Source organism: Chrysemys picta, chromosome 2 (assembly GCF_011386835.1).
Source record: "Chrysemys picta bellii isolate R12L10 chromosome 2, ASM1138683v2, whole genome shotgun sequence".
NCBI lineage: Eukaryota > Metazoa > Chordata > Testudines > Emydidae > Chrysemys > Chrysemys picta.
In genome coordinates this window covers 132,413,315-132,437,830 of record NC_088792.1, presented here as the reverse complement: position 1 = coordinate 132,437,830, position 24,516 = coordinate 132,413,315, and the positions used below count along the sequence as shown (strand labels likewise).

The 24,516-nt window shown below is 53.8% G+C and overlaps 1 protein-coding gene across 2 annotated transcripts; it reads left to right on the top strand.

The window, feature by feature from the left end:
- The first annotated feature begins 10,416 nt into the window (after window positions 1–10,416).
- On the top strand, window positions 10,417–24,303 carry LOC101936927 (serine/threonine-protein kinase SBK2-like). Of its 2 annotated transcripts, none has more exons than XM_005303141.4 (4): window positions 10,417–10,524; window positions 22,032–22,206; window positions 22,626–22,828; window positions 23,225–24,303. In XM_005303141.4, the coding sequence occupies exons 1-4, from the start codon at window positions 10,417–10,419 to the stop codon at window positions 23,792–23,794; spliced, it is 1,056 nt and encodes a 351-aa protein (XP_005303198.2). In that variant the 3' UTR covers window positions 23,795–24,303. The 2 variants fall into 2 exon arrangements, with proteins under 2 accessions (XP_005303198.2, XP_065440276.1); XM_065584204.1 differs by lacking the exon at window positions 10,417–10,524 and adding an exon at window positions 10,565–10,714.
- The last annotated feature ends 213 nt before the right edge of the window (window positions 24,304–24,516 follow it).

Sequence of the window (24,516 nt, the reverse complement as noted above, 5' to 3'; positions counted from 1 at the left end):
TGTCCACAGTGCCCTCAAGAGCACCATTGGGTGTGAAACCCAAGGCAGCAGTGGCTCTGCCTCTCTTTAATGGGACTAACAACATGGGACATATCTCTGCTGCTGTGTGAAAGACACTGGATGCAAGCCAGAGGGCATGCAGCCTTTTGCCTACAAAGCCCTAGAGATATCAGGACCTCAGGCCACCCCCAGGCACAGCACTGTCCTGCTGTCTCCAAGCCACTGCTCAGATTGGAAGGAAGCTACTTTTCAGAAATGTCAGTGCACAGGAAGTATCAGCTCCCCAGGTGCAGTGGGGTGAGGCTCAAATCCTACACCATCACAGTGCCAGCTCAGGGGCTCACTGCCACGCCCAGGGCCTGCTGCCTGGCCAGCCTCTTGCCTTGCCCGGGAAGGAGGCTGCACTGTTATATAGGGTTGCCAGGCATCCGTTTTCCAATGGGAACACCTGGTCGAAAAGGGACCCTGTCTGCTCCGGTCAGCACCACTGATTGAGCTGTTAAAAGTCCGGTCGGCGGTGCTGCAGGTCTAAGACAGGGTAGTCCTTATCTGTCCTGGCACTGCTCTGTGCCCTGGAAGCAGCCAGCAGGTCTGGCTCCTAGGGAGGGGGGCCACGGGCTCCACGTGCTGCCCCTGCCCCAAGCACTGGCCAGGAACCACAGACAATGGGAACTGTGGGCGGGGGCAGTGCCTGTGGGGGAGAGCAGCGCGCCTAGGAGCTGGACCTGCTGTGGCCGCTTCCGGGGCACAGCATGGTGCCAGGACAGGCAGGGAGCCTGCCTTAGCCCCGCTGTGCCACTGACCAGGAGCCGCCCAAGGTAAGCCCGTGCCCCAAACCCCTGCCCCAGCCCTGAGCCCCCCGGAACCTCACCCTCCCACAACTCGAACTCCTCATCCCCGGCCCCACCACAGAGCCCGCACCCCCAGCTCAGAGCCGGTATACCCTTCTGCACCCCTACCTCCTGCCTCAACCCGCAGACCCCTCCTGCACTCTGAATCCCTCAGACCTACCCCCAGCGTGGAGCCCCCTCCCACACCCTTTACCCCTCATTTCTGGCCTCACCCCAGAGCCTGCACCCCCAGTTAGAGCCCTCACCCCCTCCCGTGCCCGAAGTCCCTGCCCCAGTCGAGTGAAAGTGAGTGAGGGTGAGGGAGAGCGAGCCATAGAGGGAGGAGGAATGTAGTAAGTAAGCAGAGGGCGGGGCCTTGGGAAGGAGCAGGGCTAGGATATTCGGTTTTGTGCAATTAGAAAGTTGGCAACCATAGCACTGTAGCCAAGTGACAATTCTTCAAAATGTGACCTAATGCAGCCTCCCCACCCCCTGCTTCAGCCCCTGGCCCCAGCAGCACCTACCCCTGACAGCAGCAAAGTCAACTTGTGGGGGTGAAGGCAGGGTTGGGCTGGACTGAGTGGCCTTTTTCTAGCCCTAGTGAACTTTAGACCCGTATAATGGGAAAACCCCCTCTGATTGGCAGCCTGCCCTACCTTCCCACCTCCTGGGGCACAGCAACAGATCAGAGCTGCTGCAGGAACAGCTCTCTCCCTTCCTCCCTCCCTCTCCCTCTCCTCAGCAGTGCGAAGATACTCTCATGGGATGGAGGGCAGGAGGAGCACAGCTGCCCCAGGCTGCTGGGCACTTTAGCTTCCTCCTCCCCCCACCCTTCCCACAAACACGGGTTTGGGTTGCTGAGGGGTGAGGGGAGGAGGAGGCTAAAGAGCCCAGCAGTCCAGGACGGCTCCACTCCTCCTCCCTTCTCCCCTCCTGTGAGCAATGGGGACAAGTTGATGCATCTGCTCCCCTCCCTCTCCTGTAACAGCCAGCGGGGAAGGGGCAGAGGGGGGCTGGAGGCCTGACCTGAAGGGACTAGGGGGTACAGGATTGATTTGGAGGTTGGAGGCAGAATTACTTGCAGGGCAGGGTCTAAGCAGATGTAGGGTGTGAGCTCCAGCAGTGGGGACAGAACCACCTGACCCAATACATTTGGGAGCATTGGCCATGCTTATTATTTCACACACACAGTGGGTGGGGTAGTTTGGAAATCAAAAGACCAAAAAACACAATATAATTCAGATAAATTCTCATGATTTGTTGGGGTCTGACTCATGGGTTTTGATCTGCTGAGGCTGGCAATACTGGGACAGCCTCTCTCACCTGGGACAGCCCTCTGATATCCACGCCCTGCCTCACTCACACAAAGTCAACCTCTCATGCACCTGGGGGCCTGGCCAGCCCAGCCTGCTGTGCTGGGAATCATGGGAGAGGGGAGTTGGGGGTCAGCTTGAGTATGCCCTCCCTCTAGTAGGGCTGCGCTCTTTCTGCATGGGGTGTGTGTGTGTGTGTGTGAACTGCTCACCTCATCAATATGGAGCATTTGCTTGTCATTGCCTAGGATGCTCATGGGGAAATTGAGTCACTGACATGGGAAGGGATGCACATTGTCACTCTGCCGCTCAGGCACAGAGCCAGGGAGAGAAGTCAAGAGTCCAGGCTCCCAGCTACATCCCCACCCCCTTGCTGTCACCCCTAAACCCCACTCCTGTTGGGGGCCCGATGTGGCTGGGAACCCATGTCATTCACAAACCCATTTTGCAGTCAGGCTTGGCTGGCGGGTTCCATTCCCAACTAGACACAGTGCAGTTCACTCCCCTGCAGGGTGCCCACAGGGAGTCTCTGCACCCAGAGGGCGGGGAGGGGATCTGTGCTGAGACCATCTCCCCACTCTGGAAGAGTGCAGCTGCCCTATGGCCCTTGCTGGCCCCCATCCCATGCAGCCTGAGCCATAGCCCAGGGCTGGGGCAATGCAGGGGGGTGCTACTCTTCTGCAACTCTCCATCCACACCTAGTACTGTCAATGGGCCATTTAGCCCCAGGGACACCATGGACTGAGTGCTCTGCACGTGCAGCCCATGCCTGAGCCCAGGGAGGGGGGCACAAGGAGAGCCCACTGGGACAGAGAGAGTAAAATGCATCCTGTACTGAGTCTCCAGCCCACTCCCTGCAGCACAGGTCCCTAGTGCGGCACTGGGGCATTGGGGTCAGTGCTGACTGTCAAGGGAGAGTGCTCCCCACTGAGTCCTATTTTGCTCCCTTTGTGTGTGTGTTTATGCACATGGGGATGTGTAAGTGTGTGGGTGGTGAGGACAAGTCAGGGTGGGATCAGGGATGGTTCATGGCAGTGGATGACCCGGGTAGCACAAAAAGATCAGGCTGGCAGGTGGGACTTGGGGAAGGATCCTGGCAGTGAGATCCTCCTTGATCCCCAAACTAGATCTGCCTCCCCAATGTCCAAATCCCCTAATTCCAGGGCTGTGGCAGCTCCATGAAACCCAATTGCCCAGTTCCCTGTGTCTCATCTCCCTGCTGCTGGAGCCCCCAGATTTGAGCTCCCCAGCCCACGCTCCTGTGGTCAGAGTCCTGGATATTAAAGTGCTGTCTGGGCCATAGGAGATGGGTGGGATGAGTTCTTGGGGAGCAGGATGCTGGCTCACACTGCACTCTGTCACTCTGTCACATGGTGAGGGTGGGACCCTTCCTTGCACTTTTGGGAAGGGGGCCAGCAGATTCCAAAGCGATGGCATACAGAAAAATGACCTCACAGCACAAATGGCCTGTGCAGCTGGCAGCAGCAACTGAGAGCCCTACCTATGCTTGGGAGCTGGGTGAGCACACGGCCCCAGCCCCGCTTTCATGGGAACAGAGTGGTCACCCCCATCCTGCACCACTGTCTGGCACAGCTTGGCCTCCTGCTGGCACTGGGCAGGGGTGCTGGCAGGTCAGAGGTATATTAATAGTAGGAGAAGGGAGAGGGATAGGGGGAAGCCAGGGGAATCTCCCCTGCCCTAGCTTCAGGCTCCAAGCAGGCTGGTGCTCTCTGGAAGGGGGGAGCAAATGCAGCCCATCCAGCAGAGCTGGGCATCATGGGACCATAGTGTCTGTGCAGAACTGCCAATGGTGTCGTTCTATGCAAATTCTAATGACCTATTTGCATATGTAAATAGCTTACATATTACCATAAACTTCATCTTAAAAATAGTTTAAGTGCTGGTGAAAAGCATCAGCATGAGAGTCCTGGTAAACAGAGCACCGTATGTATGCAGGACAGTTTTCCCCACATACAGCTCTGCCAGCTGCCCTCAGCATTGGTATGGTGTGGGGGTGCTGTCACTGGGGTTCACCTGAGCAGCTTTTTCTCAATAGCCCAGGCAGTTCCTGGTATCTCTGCTGAATTAGCTTGTTTGTGCAGAGCGAGGATGGGAGTGAATTTGTAAAAAGGGAGCTGGAGATGAGACCCTCCAAACTAATTTCACATAGGGGCTACTAATTGGCCATTAGCTGGGAACAGCTATTAATGCTGTTGTACAAGGCTAGATTCACACTGGGGAATAGCAGATGAGAGGCTCTGTAGCCCGTTGAAGAAGTGCAGTAAGTCCCAGCTGTTGCTAATGTCACACCTGCCAGAGAGAAGCAGTTTTCTGTTTTAAGGGGCAGAGTTAAGGTTCTCCAGCCAACTGAAAATCTTTTCCTAGCCTTTGAGTATTTGACTTTGCAACCTTAATGTTCTTGTAATGTTGTTTATTTGTGTGCAATTTCCTAGGTTCCTTTTCATACAAAGGTAAACACAAATTCTATTAAATGTAACTATAATGATTTCTTTATTATGCATCATCAGCAGGACTTGAACATTGAGCCTTCAGCATTGACTGCCACACTTAAGCCACAGAATTGAGTACATTTGCTGGTAGCTAAAGAAGGCTGTTATTCTGGGCAGTGGGAATCAGGTGCTGGATCTGGGAGGCAGTTTGGTGGGACCTCCAGCTCGGCTAACCGCCCTCATATAGTGGTAGTTCCCGGTTGTTCCTGGTGCAGTATCTGTGGCTGCTGCTGTTTTTGCAGTGTAGCTGCATGTCTGGCTCTTGAGAATGTTCATGTTCAGTTATTATTTTGGTTGCTGTTGCTTTTCTGACCAGGAGGTCCTTAAAGGACATTTGGTCACCAATTTGATGACATTTGTTGTTCCTTCAAACGTAACAGGAGACCACGTGAAGGTTGTCATCTCCTCCCCAATGCATAGATGGTGTAGATGTCTCCTCCACAAATGAAAAATTAAAGAATCACTAAATTGTGATTGTGGTGAAGTACAAACTATGCAACACACTATGGACAACGGCCCCATTCATACTTAGAATGGTGGCATAAGGGGATCCACCTAGCAACCCCAGAAGTATTAGAGTGCCTTTTGAATGCCATAAGAAAGAAGATGATTTTGGCTGCTGCCTATGTTTCCTGAGCAAGAGGTGGAAAATGGTGATAGTTAACACGTTATATCTTAGCCAAACACAACAGAATTTCACAGAGCAAAGAAGAGGCAATGTTGTGGCTCAAGGACTTTTCTGCTGCAGAATATCAAAGCTCAGCAGCACCAAAAAGCAGCAGTAGCAGTGGGGGACGGACATGAGAGCTTCCTCAAAGAAAGGAATCTTTTATAATGGAAAAGTTGAGGCAGCCTAACAAACTAACACTATAGTATAGTATAATTCCTGCCCTGCCCATGGGCTATCAGCAGGAGTTGAGTGCAGAACCTGTAGATCTACCACATAGACCGCCTCCAGTTCAGCCACAGGAGCAATGGCTGGTGAATTGATGTTATCCAGCCACAGAGGAAGACACAGCACACACTTTGCCAGTGGGATACACAACTCTGTGCGACACCAGAGGAATGTTGGCTGTTAGGATTCCTGGGTTATACTCCTGACTCTGGATGCAAAGTGTGGTCTAGTGGTTAGAGACAGCATAGTTAAGTACGTAGTTTGGACCATTCCTTCTGAAAGGCAGCATGACACAGTGGCTGAGACTTGGCTTTGTCATATCAGAAACCTGGGCTCTATCTCCAGCTCTGCCTGTACTGACTGTGTCCAATCTCCCAGTTACCTAAGTGGTGAAATGGGTGCATGACAGGACAGGTAGACATGTGAGGCCTTAGTTGGTGATAAGGGTTGTGGAAGTGCACAAAGGCTGATTGCAGTCAATAGAAGAACAGGGGCTAGAACTCCCAGCCTGCATCTCAGTGCCCCAGCCCCCAAATACAGCACATGATGTTTCCTCTGAGCTCCGGGAATGCGTGACAAACCCGCTGCATGTATGAATGTCATACGAGATGCATATCATTCAGCAGCTTTGCCCCTGGCTGCCACACGCTGGCCCACTGCCCTCCCCCTCAGTTTGACTGACAGTGCAATGGCAGCTCCATGGAAAGAGGAGGATGTGGGAAATGGGGGTGAATGGCACTGGGGGTGGGTGCAGAGGCCTCACAGAGCTCCATCTGGCATGGCTTGAAGCACCAAATGAAAATCCCCTCCCTGCTTCCCACTGACAGTATTGCTGCCCCTCCTGCCCACCAGTCCAGCCCATCCAGCCTGGATCCCGGCTGCTCCTGTCCCAGAGTCCTTGCTGTTTCCCTGCAACCTGGAGTCCCATACAAATCTACCTATCCATCTATCATCTCTTTGTGCATCACTATGGTAGCTGAGCCAGTAATGGGATCCCTTGCAGACAGGCCAAGGACCAAACAGCCATGGAAACTGAAGAGTGACTGTAGAGCAGGTACCTCCAGGTGCGGGGGGTTGTGTGCCCTCTGCCCTGGAACACATTCTCCAGGAGCTGCTGAGCTGGGGTCTCCCCTGCTCTGAGTGGCACCAGCATTGGGCTGGAGCAGTGCATTTGCCATGAGAGTTCCTCTGCCGGTGGGAGCCCTCTGGCCATCAGCCCCAGTGCGTCATGCTTGTACACAGCCCAAAGCCATGGCTGCAGCGGACTTTGCAGTGCAGAATGCCCTGCATCCAGCTCTACCCTGCAGTACAGTGACACTTCCCACCCTGGGGCTGAGTGGGCTGACTGGGGCTGCTTCCCCTCCACAGCCATTGCCAGCTGCCAGGAAGGAATGAGCAGTGGGCTGGGTCCTTGCGAGTGGAGGGGATCCTTCAGCCATGGCGGCTGAAGTCAGAGGAAGCTGCTTGTTGGTGGGACACAGATCCAGCCGAGGCTATGGCAGCTGCCTTGTCCCTGAGCCAAACACAAGGCGAGAGTCACATTCTTGATGGGAAGGGAGCAGGACACGGGAAAGCGGGTTGTTAAAAAGTCAGTTATGAAACTGAGAGTCAGGATACCTGGGTTCTATCTGCAGCTCTGGAAGAGGTGTGTGGTTTAGAGGGTTGGGGGAGGGGAGGGAAGGGAGTCAGCATGCCTGGATTCTGCCTCCAGCTTTGGGAGGGGAAATGGTCTCTAGTGGTTAGAGCAGGAGGCCTGGGAGGCAGCACTCCTGGGCTCTATCCCCAGCACTGGGAAGGGAGTGTTGTTTAGTCGTTAGAGCACCAAGGGGGGAGGGGAAGGAGAGGAGGGGTCAGGACTCTTGGGTTCTATTGCTGGCTTTGTCCCTTAATCACTGTGTGACTTTGAACAAGCCCCAAGGCCAGTGTTCAACAGTGGCCTCTGATTTGCATCTTAAAAATGGAGGCATCCACAATCAGAAGCCACATTGTTCTTACCCTCTCTGTGCCTCAGTTTCCCCATGTGTATATTATGACTGGGTTGTTAGGGAGCTGGCAGGGCCTGTGTACAATGGAATCAGGCAGCCCTGTCAGAGTGCCTCCTTACCAGCTACCCCAGCATGGGGCTCTCAGACACCCATCCATCCAGCCCCAGGACCCCCATCCTTTTGCTGTGGTTGCTCAGGTCCCACCAGCACAGGGGCTCCCCACTTTCCACGTTGAAGGTCTTTCCCCATCACAGAGGTGGGCCCAGGCAGCCTTCAGGCATGGGATCTTTGCTGCATCAGTCACCCAACCACAACACTCAGAGCCCTTCTCTTGCCCAGGTGCAAGGGCAAAGCCCTGATCCTGATGGACTGTGCTCCTCTTGCTCTCTGCTTTCCTGACCTGGCTGTGAGGCACAGGGGATGAGTCTTGTTCCCCAAGGGATTGTGGGTCCGTAACAGGCCAGGTGGGTCTCTCCTCACTGCCTTCCCATCAGGGCCCTTGGTGAACTATCCCTCCCTCTGGACAGTACACAGAAGGGCTCAGTCCCTGTGCTGGAGCAGAGCAGCCCCAGAGCCCTGGGCACTTGTGCTTGCAGAGGCCTCCCGGCTCTCCGTGGTGAGGGACAGACTCTGCCCCAGACAGCGCTGCCTTCACAGGGAGCCCAGAGCAGTGGCAGTGAGAGCTGAGCACGGGCAGGTCACCTGTGCTGCTCTGGTCATGCAGAACAGGGAGCAGAGCACTCAAAAGCCATGCGAGAGCCACAGCACTTGTCCCATGCCAGAGACACAGCTGCACATACACAGGCCTCACAATCACCAGCTAAACAGCACACAAGCAGCACTGACCATCTGCTCCAAAACACAGACCCCTACCCCAGAGTCAAGTGCTGTGATCTGGGTCAGGTCAGTGTCATCACTGGGAGCAGATTCTCTCTCTTCCCACAAGTCCATGATGAGAAGAAAACAGCTGAGCCCCGGCCAAGGAGACAACCTCTGCACAGGGGCCAGCGGGCTGCAGCTATGGGGCATACCCCTGGACAGGTCAGTGCAGCTTAGGGTTACCATTCGTCCGGATTCCCCCGGACATGTCCGGGTTTTTGAACTAAAAATAGCGTCCGGGGGGAATTTGTTAATGTCCGGACTTCCCCCCGCCCTATGCAGAGCACGCGCGGCTAACAGGGCAGCTGGATGGTGCCACTTACATGGGGCTCCGACAGCCGGAGAGAGAGTCCCTCCTCCCCCTGCAGCAGAGCTCACTCACTCCCTCCCTCCCTGCATTCACCTCCGGCAGTCTGGAGCTCCTCCCCCACTGCTGCCCAGCGTGCGGGGAGAATGGCTCAGACAGTTCCTGAGCAAGCTCACAGAGAGAACTTAGGCGAACCGAAGGCCAACGACAAGGGAGCCAAGGGGTCGGAGAAGGGACAGGGAGGTTCTGGAGGGGGCAGTCAAGAGACGGGGGGAGGGGGGCGGGAGTTCGGGGGGGGGCTTTCTGGGAGGTGTGTGGATAAGGTTTTGGGCAGTCAGGGTATGGTAGGGGGTAGGGTCCTGGGGGGCAGTTAGGGAGGGGGGTCTTAGGAAGGGGCAGTTAGGGGATAAGTAACAGGGAGGCTTAGGTAGGGGGTGGGGTTCTGGAGGGCAGTTAGGAGCAGGGGTCCCAGGAGGGGGCAGTCAGGGAACAAGAGGCAGGGAGGCTTAAGTAGGGGGTAAAGTCCTGGGGGGCAGTTAGGGGCAGGGGACCCAGGAGAGGGCAGTCAGGGGACAAGGAGCGGGGGGGAGGGTTGGGGGATCTGAGGGGGGCGGGAAGTGGGTGGGGCAGGGGCGGGGCTAGGGCAGGACAGGGGCGGGGCTCCTCCCGTCCTCTTTTTTGCTTGCTGAAATATGGTAACCCTAGTGCAGCTGCCATTGGGGGTTTCCATCGTCCCCTGTGGCACCAGAAGATGCAACTGTCAGTGTGAATTGGCTGGGCCCACTGGGCCCCACTGTGGTGACTTAGGCCCCTGCCACTTTCAGCCCCTGGGGCTCCCCAAGGCAGATAACTGTGACCGAAGGGTCTTTTGCTGCTCAGCAGCCATGGTGCCGTTCTGGAGAGTGGTGCTGTGCTGTTCCACAGGGGGTGTGGCTTCCTTGCGCACTGTCCCCAGCAATGACCATGTACAGAGTCACTGTCTCTGCAGCATCACTGAGGGCAGGGGGCAGGGCCAGGTGGGAGTTCGAGGAGGGCTATGGAAGGGAGCTGATGTGGTGTCCAGTGATTACTCAGGCCTGGTCTAACTACATAGTTAGGTCAGTTTAACTACATCACTCAGGGCCCTGAAAAATTTCACGCCTTGTGTGATGTAGTTAAGCCAACCTGAGTCCTGGTGTAGACACCACTTTGGTGACAGAAAGAATTCTTCCATTGATTTAGCTACTGCCTCTCGGAGAGGTGGATTTACTACAGCGAGGGAAGAATCCCTCCTGTCTCTATAATAAATGTTCACACTACCGCGCTACAACGGTGCCTGTAAGAGCTCTGCTTTGTTCTGTGTCAGGTTCCAACTTGCAACTAGCTGTGCACAACAAGCGCTGCACAGCGCCTTGCCAGGAAAGCTCAACCCTTAAAGGCACAGTCCCCAATTCCACTGATCGAGCCCCAAACCGCAGATGCCCTCTCAACCCAGAGCATCCCTGAGGTTCATGGTATTAAGACTTCGTGGGCAGCAATAGCCCCATTCCAAGCGCTGTGAGGGCAGAGGACCCTGTATCGCCCTCCTTTCCATGTGCCCTATCAGATAGATAACACATGAGACACCTCCCCTCTGCTGTCACCTTCAGAGCAGAAGTAGCAAGTCCCCCAGGGCCAAAAATATGGGGAGAGGGCGGAGCGTCACGCTTAGCCCCGTAATGCCTGACAGCCCCTCCAGCTGCGCAGCACAGACTGAGCTGAGCCCTGCAACAGCAACAGGAGAAGCAGGACAGCCTGCAGCAGTCAATACTGTGCTGCTGGAGAAGGTGAGAGGCTTGGGGCAGGCAGGGGTGTGGGGGTCATGCAGTCCAGTCATTGTCAAAGACAAAGGATAGGCACACAAAGAGGCATGACTAGGTATCCCCAAAACCAGCGCCAGAAAGCAGGGATAATGCATTGCACAACATGGAGCCCAGCAGTTCCAGACATCTGGCAACCAGTGCCATCTGATCAATGGTGAGATTGTTACACGGTTCTGCTTGGTGAGATTGTTACATGGCTTTATCCGGTGAGATCATTATGCAGTTCTGCCTGGTGAGATAATTTAATAGCTCTGTCCTGGTGAAATTGTTACACACTTCTATCCTGGAGAGATCGTTAGATGGTTTTGTCCGGTAAGATTGTTACATCGTTTTGTCCGGTGAGATTGTTATACTGCTCTGTCTGGGTGAAAATGTTACACAGCTTTGTCCCAGTGAGATTATTACATGGTTCTGCCCAGGAAGACTAAGAACTGGTTCGCTGACTGATTTTAAAAAGCTGAAGATAGATTGTTAGGCCAGAAGAGACCAATGTGATAATCTAGTCTGATTCCCCCTAGAACTTTCTTGAATTAGTTCCTGTTTGAACTAGAGCATATCTTTGAAAAAATCTTTCAATCTTGATTTTAAAATTCCTAGTGTTGGAGAATACACCATGACCCTTGTTAAATTGTTACAGTGGTTAACTACCCTCATTGTTAAAAAAAAGTACACCTTATTTTGAGTCTGAATTTGTCTAGTTTCAGCTTCCAGTCATTGGATCTTTTTATGCCTTTGTCAGCTAAATTGAAGAACTCATTATCAAATAGTTCCCCATGTAGGTACTTACAGCCTATAATCAAGTCACCGCTAACTTTCTCTTTGATAAACTAAATAGACTGAGTTCTTTCAGTATATCACTATAAGGCATGTATTCTAATTCTTTTATTATCGTCGATCTTTTCTGAGCCCTCTCCAGTATATCAACATACTTCTTGAACTGTGGACACCAGAACTGGAAATGGTAGCCCAGTAGCGGTCAGACCTGTGCCAAACACAGAAGTAATATAACCTCTCTACTCTGCTCTAGATTCCCTTGTTTACACAGCCAAGGACTGAATTAGCCCTTTAGGGCACAGTGTTGCACTGGGAGCTCATGTTTAGTTGATTATCCACCATGATCCCTGTTTTCAGAGTCACTGTTTCCCAGGATAGAGTCCCCCATCCTGTAAGTATAGCCTACATTCTTCGTTCCTAGATGTATGACTTTACATTTGGCCATATTAAAACCCTTATTGTTTGCTTGTACCCAGCTTACCAAGAGATCCAGATAGCTCTGTATCAGTGACCTGGCTTTTCATTTACCATTCCCCCAATCTTTGTGTCATCTGCAATCTTTATCAGTAATACTTTGAAGTTTGCTTGCAGGTCACTGATAAAAATGTTAAATAGCACAGGGTCAAGAACTGATCCTTACAGGATCTCACTGCAAATGACCCTCTTGATAATGACTACCCCTTTAGTATTACTTTTTGAGACATATCAGTTAGCCAGGTTTTAATCCATTTAATGTGTGCCATATTGAATTTGTATCAATGTCATGTTGAATTTGTATGAATAGTTATCAGTGGGGAACCATCATGGAATGGGGGTGTTTCTAGTAGGGTTCCACAGGAATTGGTACTAGGCCCAACACTATTCAATATTTTTATCAATGATCTGGAGGTAAATATAAAATCACTGCTAATAAAATGTGTGAGTGACACAAGGATTGGCAGAGTGATAAATAAAGACAAGCACAGGGCAGTGATACAGCACAATCTGGATTGCTTGATAAATTGGTCCAATTCAAACAAAATGTTTTTTAATATAGAGTTGGGCAAAACAATGTTGGTGAGTGGTACATTCACCAAAAAAATGCATTTTGGGGGCATCAAAACTTGTTGTGAATTTAGGTTGAAGTTGGTGAGTAGTTTTGGCCAGAAAAGAAAATGTTTCATTTTGATGTTTCATTTTGAAACAGTGTTTTGTTTTAAATTTAGCTATTTAAAAAACAAAACACCAAAAAGGGTGAAACACATCTAAAAATGATCCATGAAAAAATGAAAAAAAAAAAAAAATTTGGGGTCAAAAGAAATGTTTGGTTCAAACAAAAATGATTCCCCCCCCCTTTTTTTTTGTTTTGATGGGAAAAACCAAAACCCCCTCAGTTTTGGTTCAAACTGAACAGATAATTTTTTTTTAGATTTTTATAGTTTGGCTCCTGAACCCCAAAATCAATTATTCACTCAGCTCCATTTTAATACAGCCAAATGCAAAGTTATACCCGTAGGAACAAGGAATGCAGGCCATACCTACAGAATTGGGGAGTGTATCCTGAAAAGCAGTGACTCTTAAAATGATTTAGGGGATCATAATGGACAAGTAACTTAGCATGAGCTCCCAATGCAATTCTGTGGGAGAAAGGGCTAATGAAATCCTTGGATGTATAAATAAGGCAGCAGGGTGTAGGAATAGAGAGGTGATCCGTATCAGGCATTGGTGAGACCAATACAGGAATACTGCATTCAATTCTGGTTTCAACATTTTAATGAGGATATTGAAAAACTGGAGAGGGTAAAAGAGCCACAAAAAATGATTCGTGGATTGGAGAAAATGCCTTAGGCCTCCTCTACACTAGAAAATTAGATTGGTTTAACTACCTTGGTCTGAAAAATCCATACTCCTGAGTGGCATTGTTAAGCTGACCTAAGTCCCTATATAGACAGTGCTAGGTCAATGGAAGAAATCTTCTCTCAACCTAGCTGTTGCCTCTCAGGGAGGTGGATTATATATGCTAATGAGGGAACCCCTCCTGTCAGTTTTGGTAGTGTCTACAGCTGTGCAGCTGCATTGGCACAGCTGTGCTGCTGTACTGTTTTAAGTGTAGACAAGCCCTTAAAGAAAGACTTAAAGAGCCCAATCGGTTTAATGTATCAAAGGGAAGACCAAGAAGTGAGTTGATTACAGTGTACAAACACCTTCATGGAGAAAAAATATAGGATACTAAAGGATTTGTTAATCTAGCATAGAAAGACATCACAAGAACCAGCTCCTGGAAGCTGAAGCCAGACAAATTCAAACTGGAAATAAGACACAAATTTTTAACAGTGAGGGTGATTCACTATTGAACCAAACAAAAAAAGGGAAGTGTGGATTGTCCATCTCTTGAAGTCTTTAGATTAAGACTGTAAACATTTCTGGATGATAAAAGACAAACACACCATATCACCTGTGGGTGAACACTTTTCACAAAATGACCACTCCATATCTGATCTCTTGGTCCTCGTCCTTAAAGGAAACCTGCACAACATCTTCACAAGATGAGCCTGAGAACTTAAATTCATAACTTTGTTAGACACTAAAAATCATGGTTTTAATAAAGACACTGGATTTATGGCTCATTACAACACTGGATTTATGCCCCTCCCCTTTTTGTCATATGACTTCATCTTGAATGGGCCCTTAGAATATGTGTTAACTACTTATGCTAAACAATTTGTTCCACTTTGTATATAGCTGTAACACTCTGAGGCCTGGTCTACACCATAAAATTAGGTTGTCTTAACTATGTTGCACAGGGGTGAAAAGCCACACCCCATGGCAGTGTAGTTAAGCCAACCTAACCCTCACTGTAGATCACACTAGGCTGACAGAAAAATTCATCCTTTGACCTAGCTACCACCTCTTGGGGAGGTGGACTACTTCATGTTGATGGGAGAACCCCTCCCATTGGCATAGGTAGCATCTACACTGAAGCACGACAGTGGTGTGGCTGCAGCACCACAGCTGTGTAGCTGTAGCATTTTAAGTGTAGATCTAGACAGAGTACCTTTCCCAGACCTGAAGAAGATCTTTTTGTGCCTTGAAAACTTGTCTCTTGGATCAACAGAAGTTGGTCCAATAAAAGATATTACCTCACCCACCTTGACTGTCTGGAAGATATGCTTTAGCCAGACAAGTTATAGTCCTTGATACACAGGTAACTCTGTGAAAGTGTGAAATTCTATGGCCTGTGATACACAGGAGGTTAGACTACATGGACCCTTCTAGCTTTAAAATCTATGGCTCTATGAATGTACGGATACATAATTCTGTCTCAGTGAGATCATTACATGGCTCTGTCTAACTTTGGCTCCCGGAATGCATGGAGTGCCCCTTTTTTGACACTCATGTGCCAATCAGCCTAGTAAAAGCACCAGGACAATGTTACCTACCCAGGAGTAGATTCCTCTGGTGATAACTGTGGGGTGAGGATGCTGGCTGAGACTTTGTAACTCCATGGCCTCTCTCCTCTGCACAGATTCTCAGGAGCATTTTCTAAGAATGGGTGATTTTCCAGGAGTGACGCTGGCTTGCATTTTATATCTTCCCTCTTCTTCCCAACCACTGCTGCACCAGCTAGTGCTCTCCAGACGGGCCCGGCGCCAAACATATGTGTCCCCATGGGGGACGATTGTAAAAGGCAGGAGGAGAGGTTGGTCCCCAGGAGCAAGGCAGGGGCCGGGGGCAAGCACAATGGAACAGGAGGGGAGTGGACAGGATCATCCCCAGGGTGGTGTGGAACCAGCACCCAGGGCCAGTGCAAGGATATTTTGCGCCCTAGGTGAAACTTCCACCTTGCCCCCCCCCTTGCACATCGGTTCATTGAGGGGCAAATCCAACAAGCCTTTATAGACCCCAGGGGCCAGCCGTGCCCAGGGGCTGCTCCCCAGACCAGGTTCCCCCCTCCTCGCCCCCTGAACTCCCCTGGAGGGTGCACAGCCCCCCCATGAGCCCTCCCCACCCCACCCCGGCGGGCCCCACCCCGAGTCCACTTACGGGCTTTGCCGGGCTTGGGCCACTGCAGCATCTTGGCAGGGAGGAGCCGCCTTCTGGAGGCACCGGAGAGCCAGAGCGTCTCGCTTGTGGCGGCGGCGAGCCCCAGCCATGGAGGAGCCGGCGCGGCACAGGGGGGCAGCAGCCCTGCAAAGGCGGCGCCGCTGCCGCTAGTGGGGAGCAGCCGCGCCCCCCACCCCTCCTGCCCAGGCTGCGGCCTGCACCCTCCCCCGGGGGCTCCTGCAGGCTACAGCAGATGCATGCGGGCGCCGGCCCCCATGCGGCCCCCCGGCTCCTCCCTCGTCTAGGTTTACCATATTTCAACAATCAAAAAAGAGGACGGGGGGAGAGTCGCACCCTAACCCAACCCCCATCCACTCCCTCCCACTTCCCACCCTCTGACTGTCCCTCTCAGAACCCCAACCCCCTGACTGCCCCCTCTTGGGTCCCCTGCCCCTAACTGTCCCCCAGAACTCCACCCCCTACCTGTCCCTTGACTGCCCCAACCCTTATCCACACCCTGCCCCCCAGACAGACCCCCAGGACTCCCACACCCCATCCAACCACTTCCCGCCCCCTGACAGGACCCCCAGAACTCCCGACCCATCCAACCCTCCCCCTGCTCCCTGACTGCCCCCCGGGACTCCTCTTACCATGCTCATGCCGGTCAGATGCTGGCTCCACGTGGAGGCAAAACAGGCTGCTGGGCTGCCGCACGTGCAGCCCCTCCCCTGCAGAGTGCTGAGGTAGCGGGAGGGGGGAGAGCTCCGGGAGGAGCAGTGGCAGCGGCAGCTCACACTCCCGGGAGCCACAGAACCTGAACGTGATGAGGGGGGAGCCGGGCTCCTGCAGGCTGCAGCAGATGCATGCAGATGGCGGTCCCCATGCATCCCCTGGCTCCCCTCTCACTGTGCTCGGGCACTGCGGCTCCTGGGACTGTGAGCCGCCGCTGCCACTGCCCCTCTCAGAGCAGGCTCAGGGCCCCTGGCCCTGGCGTCAGCAGCAGCTCACACTCCCGGGAGCCGCAGAACCCAAGCGCGGCGAGGGGGGAGCCAGGGGGCGCATGGGGGCCACTGCCTGCATGCAGGAGCCCTCAGGGGGCGGGCGCCGGACCACAGCCTGGGCAGGAGGGGTGGGGGGCGCGGCTTCTCCCCGCTAGCGTCCCTGCTGCCTTTGCAGGGCTGCTGCCCCCCTGCGCCGTGCCGGCTCCTCCATGGCTGGGGCTCACCACTCCTGCAAGCCGATGCTCTGGCTCTCCAGTGCCTCCACTTTTTGGAGCTCCCAACCACTTGGCGCCCTAGGTGACCACCTAGTTCGCCTAGTGGTTGCACCGGCCCTACCTCTCTCTGCTGGAGCTGGGTCTTCAGGAGCCAGTTCTCTCTCGCTCCAGCTGAGCTGCAGCTCCTTCAGGCAACAGCAACTGCCCTCCTGGTGGGGAGGCTGATTGTGGTTACTCCTGTAGTCAGATTTTTAGTGGCTGATCAGCAGTACTGACCAGACATTGCCAGGTCTGCTTTTTGACTGGACTTTCCTGGCGAAAACCAGACACTTGGTAACAGGGGCACCGAAATGGGGGTGGGGTAGGGGGCCATGGCCCTATCACTTTTAGCCCTCCCACTTTTTTCCTGCCGTAAGGGTGAGCAATGGGGGTGTGTGGAAAGGAGAGAGTAGTGGGCAGGGCCTTAGGGGGAAGAGGCCAAGCAGGGGCAGGGCTTCAGGGTGAAGTGGGGGTGGAGTGTGGGCAGGGCCACAGGGAGAGGGGTAGAGCAGGGGGATGGGGCCACAGTCTGGGTGCGAGTGGTCCCCCCCACTTCTAGGGAGCTCCCGGTGCTCCTGCCTGGCAACCATAATGGGCCCCAGAGTGTGGGCCTAGCACGACGGTGCCATTGGTGCCACTGTAAACCTGGTACTGCTCTCCAAACAAGTCAGAGGTGGACAGATCTGTAGGTGCATGGAATGTGGGATGTACTTGGGACCTACAGTAACTAACAGTAACCAATAATAATCGTTCATCCTACAGCGCCTATTTTTTGTTCAGGAAGGAGCTGAATTGCAGCTGTCTATCAGGTGATTCAGCATATGCAGTTACTGCATTTAATACAGTTCCAAGGACAACACAGCCAGACCATCTCCCATCCTCATGTACTATCTCAACCCCTAATCTGCCCAAGGAAGAGAGGTGGGCTAGATCCCAGGAGTGTGGCTCCCAATCACCCTGTTCTAACCCACTAGATCACACTCCTCTCCCAAAGCTGACTCCCAGCCCTTGTGCTCTAATCACACAGCCTTCTATGTAAGCATTAGCTGTATTATCGATAATAATAGCATTGCTAGTAATCAGCTGAAAAGAGAGCGATGCAATGGATGAGCAGGAAAGGGCAGGTGACCTGCCAGGCTGTGGGGAAAGCAGACACAGGCATGCACAGGGCAGGAAGAAGCAGAGGGGCAGTGCCCTCTCCTGTGTGGGAGGTGAGTGCACCAGGGATATGGGTGACTTAGTGCTTCTCCAGGATGGTGTTTGGGGAGGAATTCCTCCCCCCAGCAGGGGGGTGGGTAAGGTTAGCTGGACTCTGAGGGGTGGTTGCGGTGATGCGGGCTCAGGATGTGCTGCCCAGGCTATCAGCTTTCACCTGCCCCCCCAAAAGGCCTGCATGTAAGGATCAGCAGGCAAATGGGTAGGGTCCTGCTGTAGGGTCAGGTCCCCATTGTCAATCCCAGCAGCTCAGGGCTCCATGCAGCAAGTGCTGCTCTAAACTGGAGAGTATTTGGGGAGGAGAGGGAGGGGGATCTCCGATGCTGACAACTGGTAGCAGTGTCCCCAGGGGGGTTGGGATACAGCCCAGAGGGAGAATGTGGAGAAGGGATGGACTCATAAAGGATCCAGCCTTTCCCCAATTCCAGCTCAGCTGAGGGGAGATAAGCCCTGGCTAGGGTTCTGGGGTCCTCATCCTCAGCTCTAGTCGTTGCACCATGTGCTCTGCAAATTGCAGCTTGTGCTTGCTGACGTGGCAGGTGCCACAGAGGGTAACAGTGTTACCTGCTCAGCGCCTGGCACAGACCCACAGCAGAGTACACAGAGCCGTGATGGGAGACCGCCTGCTGCAACCCAGCTCTGGTTCTACTCACCCCTCACCAAGGCAAAGAGCACTAGGCTAAACCCTAATCCTGTGACTCAAGGCAAGAGTGGTGCTGCCCCTCTAGAGCTGATGACAGGAGACCCACCAGAGGCAGGCCCAGCAACTCTGGAGGAGAACTGCTCTGGTAGAGGCTGGGCAAGCTACAGGCCTGATGCTGCAGGCCCTGTCCCTGAGGCAGTAAGGGCCCAATCCCACAAACCCTTAAGGTGTGTGTGTAACCTGAACTTCCTTCAGTAAAGACATTCCCGTGCACACAGGCTTGAGTCTCCCCAGTGACAGTGCCATGTTCCCTGGTGGATCCATTTTCCTGAGATGATCATAATCATTTTAATTCCTACTCTCTGAACCCAGCCCCTATGCCCATCCTCCCCAATGGGCTGACGCCTGTCAGTGAGGACTCCTCACCTGGGCAAAGGCTGCAGTTGACCCGGAGAGCAAGCAATGCTGGGCCTCAGCCCATATGACAGGGCTTGGTGGGTTCTGGGGGTCCCGTCTGCTTCTCTCAATTCTGGGTAAATGGGGGATAGGAGGCGTGTGAGTTTTTTGCACCCCTGACTGGGGGCAGGTTTCCAGAGATGCTCTTAGCTGTGCTCACTGAGAAGCTAGCCCCAATTGGGGATGCTGAGACCCAACACATCTGGCCCTGAGCTCTTGTGCAAATCTGGCCCTTAAAGCTTTCCCTAGCTCTAGCAATTTCATGGCTAAATCACTAGATTCCAGAGCTCTGGTGTAATTTAGCAACAGCAGAGGGTGCGGGGAGGATGGAGGAGGCACAAGCTTTGGCTTCTGATTTAGATGAAGCGATGTAAACCCAAGGGAAAAGGCTACATACCTGTTATTCTTGCTCATTCTCCCACCGCTACACCTGCCTGTATAGCATTGAGTGATGCCCCTCACTCAATAGAGTCAGAGTTTTTCAGGGCAAAGGTCCCAGCAGGCCTGTGGGGCTCTGATCTTTTTGTGTCTGGCTTAGACACTTGGGGCAAGGTGCTCTGATCTACCAGTCCAGTGTGTACCACAGTCCAACCAGGTGACTAGTGCTGCTACCTAAGGCTGGGACCCTGTTAGCTTGAGCTAGGATGGTCTGTGCTGCTGGCTCAGGATCTTTGCCCACTGAGGTGCTGTGACTGGGGGTCATTATAGAGACCAGAGGCTGCTCTGGGCCAGGTTGTGGGGGGCAGAGGAACTGGATCCTGCCCCCAGAGCACCGTGAATGGTGAGCAGCTTAGAAGCACTGAAATCCCAGGGGGGAGCAGGAGCAGAGCCAGGGGCCTGACAGGAAAGCAGAGCCTAGAGACAATTGCCACAGACAGCATAGGGCAGACTCGGGCCCCATGGCACTGCACCAGTTCCTGAGAGAGGACTTGAAGTGGGGGAGGGAGAAAGGGGGTAGAGTAGCACAGAGCTCTACACCCAATGTGCCCAGAACCAGCTGTGTGTCCAGCTCTCTGGGAAACTTGGCATGAGAATGAGTTGCGCCAGTTAACCTCTGATGTCATTTGGCACTGGCTAGATTAGATGATAGATCTGTGAAGGGCATCTAATCACTATACAATGACATCCAAACTTCAGATCACACAAGTCAGAAATAATCAGTTGAGAGTTTGGTTTCAATGGACTCGAGGGGCTGGGCTCTGCCCTGATTCCCACCACTGTAAATCCAGAATGACTCCATCCACCCAGTGTGGTTTGCCCTGGCTGCTGGCATCAGGCTGGCAGAAACCAGTGAAGCTCAGGGTGACAGCATGGGACAGATAGACGCTGTAGGGCCCCTAGGGTAGAGCAGAACCAGAGCTTAGCTGCGATGACTAAAAAGAGGCTGCTGGACATGGACAGACCCTATGGCTTTCTGGAACCTGCACTGCTTGATGTTACCACCAGGGCCCCCCAGTAGGGCCTGGCCAGGACTAAGCAGTACCAGGTGAGGGCACCCCTAATCAAAAGGGATCAATTCCTGGTCTCTGGGAGTGGGAGGGTCTCATGAGTTGGGTATTGCTCCCCTCCCACCCCCGCCGCTCCCTGTAAAATGGGTCTGAGATGCCCAGGCTCCAGGGGACCTTCCCAGGCTCAGAGTCAGAAGGAAAGTGCAGTGCTTCTGAGAGGGCTCTGCCCGCTCCAAGCCTGGAGGCACCAGGGACCCTGAATGGCACAGCTGGCAGGGAGGGACGAGAGTAGAGCTGCAGGTCAGGGTGGTGCCACAACCTTCCCATCTGGGCAGGAGGGTGCTCCGTTCAGTGCACAGATGGGGCTGGCTGCCTGGGGATGTTTGGAGCTGCCACGCCCAGCCAGAGTCCCCAGGAGAGCTGGGGACATTTTGGTACCAAACTTTTTTTCAGCAAAAAATGCAGATTCAGCAACATTGAAACGTTTTGAGAATTTGTGTCAGTTTCACAGAGTTCTTTGTTTTGAAAAAAACAAAAAAAATCTGCACAAATTTTAATGTTTCGATTTTTCTTTGAGTTTGAAATTGTCAATGAACCAAAAAAAAAAAATCACTTCTTCCCCCGCACTAGTCCCAGGCACTCCTGAGTATGTCCTGAGCAGCAAGGGAGCAGTCACTGGATCCAAGTGCGGACACCTCAGGAGCCATGTCAGGGCAGGTGGCCATTCCTCACAGCCAGAGGCTGTGCAGTGCCAGTCGTTACAGATCTCTCAGGTGTGCTGAGGAGTCAGGCCTTACCCCTTTACCCCCTGTGCCTCTGCAGTGCACGGGCTGGCAGCACATGAGAGGCACTGGGTAGGGCTGTTGTGCCTTTGGCTCTTACACAGCATCTGCAATAGGAAGGATCCACATGGGCAGGGTTTGGGGGATTTTCCCCAAATACTATACACAGCATGCAAGGCCTAGCCACATCTACACACTGCTGCTCTGGTGGGGGTTTGGTGGCTTCCGCACACAGAACACTGTAAGCGCCTTGTCCATGGGATAATCTGTCCACTCCCCCATTAGGTGGGGTCTGGTCTCTCCAAAAGCACTTAGAAGGGCTGCTGGAAGGGCTCTAACTCAGCTCCAAGGCTTATTCTGAGCCAGAGGGACCCCGCACCGGGGATGGAGAATGAGACTGGCACATTTGAGCTTCTTGCCATGTGCAGCGATGATGGCACAGCCTCACAAGGTGCTGATCCTGCCCTCCACTCACAGAGTTGGGTTGGGGAGGCTTGGGAGGGCTGTTCCTGGCAGCAGTCCCTCCTCCCACCGGAGGCAGCATCTCCTTGGCCTGTATGAGATGAACGGGAGTCTCACCTGGGTTCCCTCTGGACAGTGCCCATTCCACCCAGTGCTAACCAGCTCCTCACCCAGGACAAACAAAGGGGGATCAGGTCACCAAGCCACTTCTCCCCTCACCTGTCACTTTGTGCCTGCAGTGCAGAAGGCTGCTGGGCAGACAGGGCACCATCACCTGGGTGCTGGGCTAGGCACCACTCCCAGCAGGCCCCCAGGCTCCCGTAGAGCGCCTAGGGATGGAGTGGTGTATAAGGTGCCAGATCTGTCTCTGTCCAGTGGGAGCTGCCGCGGCTCAGCCTGTGGTGTCTCTGCAGGACTCAGTGATGGCCCAGTGCCCAGGAGCAGCAGCATTGGCCGTGCTGGATGAGATGCTGGAAATCACGGCCCAGAGCCTGGTGCGCACCGAGGTGGCTGAGCACTACCAGGTCATCCAGGAGCTAGGCAGGGGCAAGTATGGCCATGTGGTGCTGGTGACACACAGGCAGAGAGGTAAGGAGCTGCCCTCACCTTGGACCTGCACGCCACCCCACCTCTGCTCTCTCTGACCCTCAGCTCCTCTCTCCTACTGCCCTGGGTCAGGCCAATGGTCCCATCTAACCTGAAATCCCTCCCTCTCATTGCTCTGGATCAGACCAAATGGGTCTATCTAGTCTGGTATCCTCCACCCCCTGCTGCCCCAGGTCAGACCCTACCCACACAGCAAGCAGCTGGCTGGACCCACTCTCAGAATGACCATTCCTCTTAACCAGCTCCTACAGTGAACACCTGCCCTCAGGATCTGGCTGGAGATCCCCCTGTGGCAGTGAGTTCCACGGTTCCATGCCCCATGGCTGCCCAATGCCCTGCCTGTCTGGCCATGGTGTGAGCAGCTTTTCAAGGGGAGCCTAACCTCTCTCCCGCATCCTCAGGGACCCCCATGGCTCTCAAGCTGCTGCCCAAAGCTCACACCAAGCTGCACACCTTCCTGTATGAGTACTGCGTGGCGCTCTCCCTCGCAACCCACCCTGCCATCATCGGCATGTTTGGCATTGCCATTGAGTCCAGCCAGCACTATGGCTTTCTCTATGAGCCAGCGTTGCACAGAGACCTCATCTCCATCATCAAACCACGGGTGAGTGCCAGGAAAGGGAATGAGACATGGGGCCTTCTCCTGTAGGAGACACTAGCACCCATCTGGCCAATCTGTGGGAGACTAGCTGGCTTAGGGGGTGTTGGGATGGGGCTTTCCCCATTAGGGGGCACCAGCTCTGATCCAGCCCCAGCTTGTGGGACTAGCTGGATGAGGGGGGGCAGGGAATGGGCCCTGCCCAGGGAATGGGCATTGCCCCACTAGGGGCACCATCTCTTCAGCCCCAGGTTGGGGGTAATGACTGTACCCAGGGAACCTCCATCTCCAACATTCGAAGTGCCAGAGTCTCCCCTGAATGCAAAGCTGGCTGGTGCACGTTCGGCTGGCGGGGCTGCAATGCTGTGGGTTGCAACATCTCCTCTCTTTGTCCCTGTCCAGGACGGGATCCCCGAGCCAGCTACCAAGCAGTGTGCCAAGCAGCTGGTGAGTGCCCTGGAGTTCATCCACAGCCGGGGGCTGGTGTATCGAGACGTCAAGCCCGAGAACGTGCTGCTCTTTGACCCTGAGTGCCGGCGCATCAAGCTGACCGACTTCGGGCTCACCCGGCCCAAGGGCACCCGGCTCAAGCTGGTGGCTGGGGTGATCCCCTACACCGCTCCGGAGTTGAGCAACACCACCAGTGCCCAGGGCCTGCCCATCGATGCCAGCCTGGATGCCTGGGCCTTTGGTGTGATGCTCTTCTGCCTGCTGACCGGCTACTTCCCCTGGGAGCAAAGCCTGCCAGCTGACCCCTTCTTTGAGGACTTCATGCTGTGGCAGGAGTCAGGCCTGGATGAGGACCTACCACGCCATTGGAGGCGCCTGACGGCTGAGGCCACCCACATGCTGCGGAGCCTGTTGGTCCTGGATCCTGCCCAGCGCAGCCCTGTCAGCGGGGCCCTGCATTACGTCAACTGCCCCTGGAGAGTGGAGAACTGGCATGGTGAGGAGCAGGCTGTGGGGTCCTAGAGAACCTCCTTTGGGGGAGTGGAGGCCATCTCCCTGTGGGGCCTGTCTATAGGATGATCAGTATCTAAGGCCCTACAACGTGCCTCCAGCAGGACAGGAATACATTGAAAGGGGCTGTCAAAGTACCAGCCATGGCAAGATCTGTTCCAAAGCACTGAGCTCCAGTTCCTGCCAAATCCCACACAGGTGCCAGTTCCCACTGGGCACTGATTCCCCAGTAGACAGCAATCCCCCTGGGTACAGAGCCGCCCTGGCCACTGATTCCCCAAGTAGTGCCACTTCCCCCAGCCCGCGTGTTGATCCCCTCCAGGCACCAGTTCTCCCCCAGGCTCTGATTCAGCAATGGGAGCCAATCCCCACCCCCCAGCTACCACACTCCCTCCCTGATAAAGGCAGGTCTCATTGCTGTGGGGAGCACATCCCCCTGGAGCAGTTTCTTTGCACCGCAGTCATTGCATTATTACAGAAATAGAGATTTATTCATCAATAAATTCCCATTTGTGGCTCTTTTTCACTTGTAATAAAATCTCCAAGCAGGGGCCTGTATAGTGTATGAGAACGGGCTCTCTCCCTGCTTGGGGGCTCTGCCCAGGGTCCACTGCAGCGTGCCAGTGAGTAGCTGGGGGACAAGTGCTGGGGAGCCAAGGGGTTGGAAGGAGGCAGCTAGAGGATAGGTTCCAGGTCTGGCAGGAAGTGGGTAGATGGGTATTGGGGGCAGGAAG